The following is a 9,698-nucleotide window of genomic DNA, read 5'->3' as shown; positions in this document are numbered from 1 at the left end:
AATACATGAACACACCCACTGATATCAAGGGTATGATATCAGCTCTTCCCCAAAAAACTTATTTATAAGTGGTAGTGGTGATAATCATTCACCGAGCCCCTTACCACCACTCTGCCCTCCCAGAAGGAAAGAAAGAAAGACAGACAGACAGACAGACATGGAGACCACAATGACCGATATAAAAAGTGTTCAGAACAACCTACATAAAGGGCCAGCTCCTGCGAGCCCTGCTTAGGCGAGGAGACCAAGGAGTGAGCAAGCTCTGCCTCCTGGGCAGCCTCCTGGGAGCCAGAGCAAGCCCCGTCACCCCGACACCCGCAAAGTGCTGGTCCAACCGCTACCGTGCGGCGTCCGGAACGAGCACCGGCACCTTCTCCTCCCGCCTCAGTCCCAAGTATGGAGAAAGCTAAAACCGGCTTTGCTCCGAGGCTCGCCAAATGCCTTCTCTTAGAGGGGTGTATGTTTATAGCGTTTGTGCTACCCCAGGCATTTTGCTATGGTTACAAGGGGGCCCCGAGTTGGAGGGGTGGGAAGCTTAGGGGAGGATATAGCGCTTTTGTAGGCCCTAAAAATTGGATCCGCAGCTGATCTCGCAGATCCCGAGATTCCGCTAAGCCGATGGGCGCAGTGGTGGCGCGGGGGCGGCGGGAGGCAAAGGGCTACGGCGGGCGAAGAGGGACCGAGTGGGCAGCGGCGGGCGCGGCGCGGCCAGGTAGGACGGACCGACAGTCCTGGGCCCCTTTGAGGAGCGCTGGGGGTGAAACAGCACCCAGGGAGAGACTGTATCTGTCCCTGGACTGGGGGAAGTGGAGAGGGGAGCGTCTACTCCCTAGAGTTACCGAAAAACTGCAAAAACGGATACATGTGTCATTTGCCAAAGATTACGTTTATAAGAGGCTAAAGATCTTTAGAACAACACCATGAAAATATTTCAGCAACAGTGTATTGAGAGTCAAATTGTAGCTAGAAGTCCCTTCAAGAACATTTTTTTTTCTCCAGGTCTTTCTTTTTCCCAGTTCTTTAATTCAATCTGATAACTCTGGCAGAAGCACTGTGTTGACCAAAAATGTTTCAACAGTAAACATAGAAGAAAATGGAATGATGCATTTAAACGTCGAGAAGAGCACAATGTTTTAAACTTGTTCGGTTTGCCCTCTCTACCCACCCTCCCACCCGCCCGCCGTTTGCATAACTCTGGGAGTAATTCTTAAGGGATATTTTAATTTTGCGTTTGATTCTTGAATTAGGGAGAGCTTTTGTTACACAGGGACATGTATTATCTAGGCAGGTGTGACGATTCTCTTATGCACGCTGGCACAGAAAATAATAGCGACATTTAGGATCTAAAAAAGCTCACGTCTTAACGTTAAAGTTGGCAGAGAGTGTAAAAATATTCTGTTCTGAAAACTTCTGGCAGTGGCACCTGAACACACCAAATCTAGTGGATGCTCTACACTGTCTAGCTAGGCTTTCTGTGTATGGTATTCTACAGCTACAGGAATAAATAAATAAAATCTTCAGTTTTTAATTAAGGCGATTTAATTCAGACCTCTCCACCCAGTGTAGACGCCGTGGGAAATGTATACTCTAATGTTTACTCGGATCTCTTTCTGTCACTAGCCTAACTTGTCTGACGCGTACCACATCAACAAAGCTTTCTGCCCCCTCCAGCCATTGTTTCCCATTTCCACGTTCTCCATCCAAACTCTGCCCGTCCAAGAAACTTCCTGAAGTTCAACAGAAGAACTCCTTGCACCTAGTTGATTAATGTCATTGTTTTAAGGCTACCTCTGCCCTAGCTGCGCAGGCTGCCTAGAGGCATACAGTGCCCCGCTGGCTGTTCTGTGTGGTATAGTGCAGCTTCTCAAAAGATCATCGGATTGAGAAATTCCGCTCTTCTTGAAACATTTAAGCAACTGAGCAATTAATTCTGAATGGGGGTGGGGGGAGGGAAGACTAGAGAGCTTGGGGGGGGAAGGGGGGGGAGAGGAGATACAACATAACCAGCCCGAAAATAACAGGGGTGGGAATGCATGGGAGGGGGACTTAAAATGTTTGTATTTAAAGAGTGCTTGCAAGGTCTTCGGCACAATATGTGCTACTCTCCTTAAAGGGGCACTGAGTGCCAATAACCATTAGTCATCCAGCAGGGACTTTTCATTACAGATCTATCTTTAGGGGGAGTTCCCTGAAGTCTCGGAAAGGAACATAGCTGCAGATTTCAAACCCGGTCCATTTCCAGTCACACAGTGCCTGCGTACCTGCTGCAGTAGAAGGGAGAGATACTTACCAGAGTTTCGGGAGTGCGTGGATAGCCCAAAGGTCTCTGCAATGCTCCTTTCCTCTGCGGAATACTATCTTGCATCCGAGGCAGTTCCCAGTCTATATTTGATGTTAACAGTTATGCTATCTCAAACACGAGGCTCTCCCATAGACATTTTTCCAGGGTTTTCAAGCAAATTTCTCGGTGCCACAATGTTATGATGGAAGGATGCTGAAATGACAGGCCTCGTAGACGCTTGTCTTAATCATCGGCTTCTTAATTTAGTTTTAGTGCTGTGGTTTTGTGTGTGCGTGTGTGTGTCTGTGCGTGTGTGCGCGCAATAGAAGCCTCTGACAACCTGCAGCTTCCTAATGACTGACGAGGCAGGGCTGCTGCAGCAAAGTAACACTTCCCTGGTGTGAAGACCTCTCACTGGGAAGTTTAGTTCACTACTGTTCTCGCAATCCTAATCGTATAACCTGTAACCAAAACCCATAGAAGAAGGATATAGCATGCTAAATACACTAACTTCTAATCACTAAACGTTAGCACCACTGCCAGCTGTTGAGGATTAACTGGAAGTTGGCTAGAGAAGGACACCTAAACTTAAATCTACACATGTGGCTAGAAGGTTGAATAATTCTTCCTCTCCCTCTTTGCCTCCATTCATCCATCCACCTTCAGTCCCATTCACCCCTTTTCAAAATGTTTGACTACCTCTTTCTCTTTGTTAGCGTATGGCTCCGTCCCCATTCGCCATGCTTTAGCAGCAGGGTATCAGTGTCTGCTGAGCAGCCCTTACCTTAATTGCCCAGGTAACCTGGAATAAATAAGGTAAGCTTAGAGCCAAGGGGGAATAGAATTATATATGCGCACACCCAGGCATTTACTGTACCGAATGTGATATTACTGATTGTTAAACCAAAGTGTCCCGACTCGTTTCATGGAAGCATGATGCCATCGAAGCGTGGTTATTAAATACCCTTTCTTCATGGCTGAAAAAACCCTCATTCATTTCTTAAGCTGTCAGTACATTTTAGCAGCTTAACCCCTTGAAAGAGCCTAAGAGTACAGAGCCGCTACACCCGTGTGAAGGGGGATTGAAGGCTGGAGCTGGGGGGTGGCGGGGAGTACGCAATATCCATTGAGCTTACAGTGGAGAGGGACTGTTTTTCTTCTGGCCTTATATATATATATATATATATATATATATATACACATAAGGCAGAAAACTGCGGTTGAAACACTATCCCTGCGAGTTATACCCAAGAACTGCACGCAGATGGCTGTTGAATGGCAATTCAGCCAGGACGTTTCAGCTCAGCTATTCACCCCCATCCTGACCCCGCAGTCGAACTCTCTCAGCCCATCCCCGCCGCTCTTTGCGGCAGCTCCGCGTCGCGGGCGAGCGCGCAGGTGAGGGCGCACCCTCAGTCCACGGAGAGCTGCGTCCCCTCTGTACATCCACCCGTGTTTCGCAGTCTTGTGGCCCTGCGTTTCCGTTCCATGCACAAGCCTCTTCTCCAGACACCCCACAAAAACTTCCCTGTTAGAAAATGCTGCCATGAGGGATCTCCTTACAAGAATTCGAGTTTAGCCAGAGCTGAGGGGTCATTCCGGCCGCTCACGCAGTGCTTTCGCACACAAAGTTACCCTTGAAGTGAATGGGAGTCGTGGCCAGGGCAGAACTGGCGTTAGAGTGAGACTCCCCCGTTTCCAAAGTAAATGTCTCCAGTACTGTAAACGGAGAATCATCTGAGGAAGAGAAAAAAAATACAGAGGGACTCGAAAGTTAAAGTCCAGCAGAAATACTAATTGACGTGACTTCTCTTACATATCCTTTTCTGTCCTGTAAACAGCGAATTAATCTTCATGGGCTTCGAAAGATATATACTACATATTGGACACAACATTTCCTTTTTTGGTAGAACTGTATATGCATGGCAGTAAAAAAAAAAAGAATATAAATCCAAAGTTTGTGCACAGAGCTTTATTCTGCAGCCGTGACAAATGACTGAATGTTAAATGTAGATAATAAAATGTGTTAAAAGCGTGCTTCTTTAGGCCTTTGCTCAGAAATGAAAAAAGATAAAACGTTTATTTTCTGCCCTGCTACATTTTCATCCCTGATCACAACGCAACGTAAACTCAGCTTTGACCTAAGAAACACCTCAGTGCATTAAAATTTCAACAGGCAATGTCAGTGTTACATTAAACGAGAACTCCTCCAGTTCGCTGCAGAGCTGGGATTTGAATAAAACGTTCAATGTTAACAAACAATACACACGTTTGGCACTTCGTGTATTAAATGGATCAAAGAGATTTGATAAGGCACAATACACCATTTGTACAGACCTGATTGAGTTAATATAATATCAGCAAATTTTACAGCGAAATGAATCTGTTTCTTTTCTTTGTGTTTAAAACCAGCACAGATTACAAATTTTAATGATCTGAAAATGTTTGGTATACAAAATCATGCTTATTTCAGTATTAGCAAAAACACAAGAAATTTTTCAACACAAACACCCAGCTGTGTCTATTTTAAAAGCAGTTCAATGACAGCTTGCACTTATGAGCATGCAATCAGCTAATTTCGCTTTTTTTTTTCTTCTGTGTTAATCAACACTTTCCTTCCTGCATATCAGAGTACAAATAGTATAGTTACTCCACATCAGTAAATGTTTACGTAACCTGTCCTTTCTCAAGAATCCGGTTACACCGAATCATTACATGCTAGACCGAGTAGGAAAATGCTCTGGGCCCAGCCACCCTAATGGGATCCTAGTGCACCATAATGACACGTATTAGTTAATGATCATCATAATAATATGCCATAATAATATGCAGGAATCTTACCTTTCCTCTTACCCCTTGCCATGGTAGAGTCAAGTCATATCCTCCACACAGCACTCTTCCTCAAGAATTCCCATAGATTGGCTTCAGTGTTGAGCAATGAAATAATTACAAATTGACATGATTTTTTTAAACAGTATTTCTTAAAAAAAAAAAAAGTAAAAAAAGAATAAAAAAGTGGTTCAAAGTGGTTCATCATCGACTTATATTTTTTCTTCTTTTTTTGTCAGTAGCAACCTGTTATGAAATTGGATAAATTAATACAATTGTGATAAGGTCATTCGAGGTTAATCCAATGCACAGAGTTCATGCCATTCCCAATTGCGATTGTTTATTACCCGTCCAGTAATTGTTCTTGTTATTTACTCTCTCTTTCTCACACTCACTTGCGCTGTCTCTCACACACACACACAAACACATAGATGAAACGCACATCTACACACAACCACGTCTGCTGCACTGAGCTTTAATCTGAATTTCCCCGGGATAAATTGTTTTAGGTGGGATTGAGCTGCGCGTATTATTTCTACGGAACATTTTTTCCTATAGCACAAACATACACTTTAGGTAGCTTAACACGGCGCTATACATTGCTTTTCCCTACAGTTTCGGTTTGAATGTGATCAGCACGCTCTCTATCCATTACATTTCCCCTTCTACTTCCCGAGTAAGAAAGGTGCGCAATTTATTTCGCTTTGTTTCAGGGTTGATTTTATTTCCATGCTGACAGTAAGGAAATGCGATGTGGACTGTTAACACCCAGTTCCTTGACCCCAGGAAACTGCAGCCGTAAGCCCGAGTCCCTGCCGCTGCATGACTTTAAAGGGCAGCAAGCGGCGGTACTAGAAGGTTTCACCCGTCCCGGGAGCACCCGAGACCCTGCCGCTGAGCTCCCACTTTTTCCCCAGCAAGACTAAACCCCGCGGAACTGAAACCCCGCGGCCAGACATAGCGGGCCGGCAAGAAATCGCAATATATATTTCATGAGTTATCAATAATATTATTTATTTTATACACCTGACACGCGGCCTGCGCTTTTCTGGCTGAAAACACCCGACAGCGCTAAGAAGGACAGAGCGGGACTCCGATGCCCCCCGCGCTGCTCCACGGCCCCGCAGGGGAAGCGGCGGGCGAGCGGGAGCTCGGCGGGGCTGGGGTGGGAGCGGCGGGCAAGGAAACGCGAAGCCCGGCTCTGGCGCCGCGCCCGGCCCCGGAGACACGGAGGGAGAGCGGAGAGGAGGAGAGAGGAGAGGGTTTGCTCGTTTCCGTGCATTCCCAACTCACATTCCAGAGCGCGGCAAACACGGACCGCGCGGGCCGGAGGAGACCGTCTTCCCCGGCAGGCCGCGGGCAGCCGCCTCCGTCCCGCCCGGCCCCGGGCCTCTGCCAGAGCCCGGGCCCGCGGCGGCTGAAGGCCCGCCCCGCCGTCTGCGTTCCCTCCAGCTGATTTTTTTTCCTCTCTCTTGGTAAAATAATAAATAAGAATAACCGACAGCGGGGCCTAGAAAAAATAAACTCGCCCAGTGACTTCGGCGGTATCTGCAAAGTAGTACCTCCGCCGCCCGTACGCCTTGGCCTTCTCACCCACCCGGACTCCCACCCCGCCTTCTTCGCCGCCAGAGGAGGGGGCAAAGAGGAACGGGACAACTTTAGTCCACCGGAAAAACTAAGAAGTAGGAAAACCGGCAGGGCTCGCAGCCATGGGACGGGCGCTGTTTGTTTGGCGTGAGAGGATTTGTGCTTGGAGAGACGGCCGGGGGGGGCTGAGGGAAGCCGCGCAAACCGCCGCGGTGATGCGCCCCTGCGCCCGTATCACTGCGCCGCGGGAGCCGCGGTAGCGGCGGGGGGCGGGTCGGCGGCGGACGGGCGCAGAGAGAGGCGGAGCGGCGCGCCGCCATTGGCCGGCGGGCGGGCAGACGCACCGGCACGCCGGCGTCCCTGATTGGGCGGCCGGTGGGAAAGGTTAAACCAAAAAATTTTTTACAGCCCCGGTGCGTGTCTGCAGCTCTGAAATTAATTGCGGCCAGGGCGGTCTGTATAGCCCGTCTCCGCTCGCTCCTCGCCGACCCGCGGCTGCGGCTGCTCCTTCCTCCCCCCTGCTCTGCCTTGCCGGGGGAACCAGGCACCATGAAGTAGCTTTTTTTTTTTTTTTTTTTTTTTCTCCCTATGTGTGTGTTTGTGTATTGATTTTTTTTTTGTTGGGTTTTCAGGTTTTTTTTTTTTCCCTTTTTTTCTTTTTTTTTTTTCCTCCGCTCTGACTCGGTTTGATTTTATCTGATTGGTGATTATTATTACTATTATTTTTTTCCCTCCCCGGCGGTTCCTGTCCTTGCTACATGACTTGCCAGCGCTTGAGACTGCGGTCCAACTGCGCTGCCGCCGCCGCCGCCGCCGGTGGTGCCGCCGCCGCCTCGGCCACCGCAGCCGCCGCCGCCTCGGCCGCCGCCACCTCCACCGCCGCCCCGCGCGCTGCTCCCTCGGCCGCTGCAACTTTCCCCCTCAGACTAGTGTGTGATGTTGGACATGGGAGATAGGAAGGAAGTGAAAATGCTGCCGAAATCCTCTTTTAGCATAAACAGCCTGGTGCCCGAAGCCGTCCAGAGCGACAACAACCACAGCAGCCACAGCCACCACAACAGCCACCACCCCCACCACCATCATCACCACCACCACCACCACCACCACCCGCCGCCTCAGCAGCCCCAGCGAGCCGCCGTGGCCGAGGAGGAGGACGAAGAGAAGAGCCAGCTCCTCCTGCCGCCCCCCGCCGCCGCCGCCACCGCCTCCGGCGCCCTGGAGGTGGCCAAGGCGGACATGCTGGCGGGCAAAGGCGACGCGGGCGCGGCGGCGGCGGAGCTGGAGGAGAAGGAGAAAGCGGCGGAGGAGAAGAAGGGGGCAGCGGAGGGGGCCAAGGACGGGGAGAGTGGGAAGGAGGGGGAGAAAAAGAATGGCAAGTACGAGAAGCCGCCGTTCAGCTACAACGCTCTCATCATGATGGCCATCCGGCAGAGCCCCGAGAAGCGCCTCACGCTCAACGGCATCTACGAGTTCATCATGAAGAACTTCCCCTACTACCGGGAGAACAAGCAGGGCTGGCAGAACTCCATCCGCCACAACCTCTCCCTCAATAAGTGCTTCGTCAAGGTGCCCCGCCACTACGACGACCCGGGCAAAGGGAACTACTGGATGCTGGACCCCTCCAGCGACGACGTCTTCATCGGGGGCACCACCGGCAAGCTCCGCCGGCGCTCCACCACCTCACGGGCCAAGCTGGCCTTCAAGCGGGGCGCCCGGCTCACTTCCACCGGACTGACATTCATGGACAGGGCAGGATCCTTGTATTGGCCTATGTCCCCTTTCCTCTCCCTGCACCACCCACGGGCCAGCAGCACTTTGAGTTATAATGGGACCACGTCCGCCTACCCCAGCCATCCCATGCCCTACAGCTCAGTGTTGACTCAAAACTCCTTGGGAAACAACCACTCCTTTTCCACGTCTAATGGGTTAAGTGTTGATAGACTAGTCAATGGAGAGATACCTTATGCCACTCATCACCTCACAGCAGCAGCTCTGGCCGCCTCAGTGCCGTGTGGCTTGTCAGTTCCCTGCTCCGGCACCTATTCCCTAAACCCCTGCTCTGTAAACCTCCTAGCAGGACAGACGAGTTACTTTTTCCCCCATGTTCCTCACCCTTCAATGACTTCTCAAAGCAGCACTTCAATGACGGCCAGGGCAGCCTCCTCCTCCACGTCGCCACAGGCGCCCTCCACTCTCCCCTGTGAGTCCTTAAGACCTTCTTTGCCAAGTTTTACAACGGGACTTTCCGGAGGACTTTCTGATTATTTCACACATCAAAATCAGGGGTCTTCTTCAAACCCTTTAATACATTAACATCCATGGGATCAGACTGTAAGTGAACATTTTACACACATTTGCATTGTAAATGATAATTAAAAGGAAAAAAAAGCAAAACAAAAAAGTCCAGGTATTTTTTATTAAGTCCCCCATTTTCTGTACGTTTGTTCAGTCTTTAGGGTTGTTTATTATTCCACCAAGGTGAGAAGTGTCAGCAAGGTGCAATGTGGGGAGATTACATTGTAGACTATGAAGTTTGGAAGACAAAATTATAGTAGAATGTGTATCTAAATAGTGACTGCTTTCGCAATTTTTTATTCAAATACGATAAGTCTATCACTAAGAGCCGTCAGATTCTCCATGTTTGCAGTATTATAAGTTATCATGGATATGTCGGTGGGTGCAGACCTTGAAAGAAAAAAATAATTAAAAAACCAAACCACCACTAAATTTATGAAAACTATAAAAAAGCTAAAAAGTAATTTGTACTTGAGCAGAATGAATAGTGAAAGATGCCCAAGAACTACATTTTGGCCATTATTTTATCATTTTCTTTACTGAACTGCTTTTTTTGGGGTTCTTTATTTTTGTTCATTTGTTTGTTTGTTTACTTTTAGACCAAAGATTGGGTTTTAAGAAAAGCACTCAGTGTACGGAGTAATTTAAAAATCAGCAACATTATTTCAGTTTGCAGCACTGCCCGTTCAAATGAATCAGAAGGGGA

The 9,698-nt window shown here is 48.9% G+C and overlaps 1 protein-coding gene across 1 annotated transcript; it reads left to right on the top strand.

Moving 5' to 3' along the window:
- Positions 1-7,633: 7,633 nt before the first annotated feature.
- FOXG1 (forkhead box G1) lies at positions 7,634-9,014 on the top strand (the record flags this gene model as incomplete). The annotated part of the gene is given in 3 exon segments (XM_082059132.1): positions 7,634-7,879; positions 7,881-7,901; positions 7,904-9,014. Coding segments are annotated over 3 exon segments (1,374 nt in total). The 3' UTR covers positions 9,011-9,014.
- Positions 9,015-9,698: the final 684 nt, after the last annotated feature.

Source organism: Streptopelia decaocto, assembly GCF_964273445.1.
Source record: "Streptopelia decaocto genome assembly, chromosome: 7".
In the NCBI taxonomy this organism is placed as follows: Eukaryota; Metazoa; Chordata; class Aves; order Columbiformes; family Columbidae; genus Streptopelia; species Streptopelia decaocto.
The sequence above is the reverse complement of the archived record's forward strand: the minus strand, read 5'-3'. Positions and strand labels throughout refer to the sequence as shown.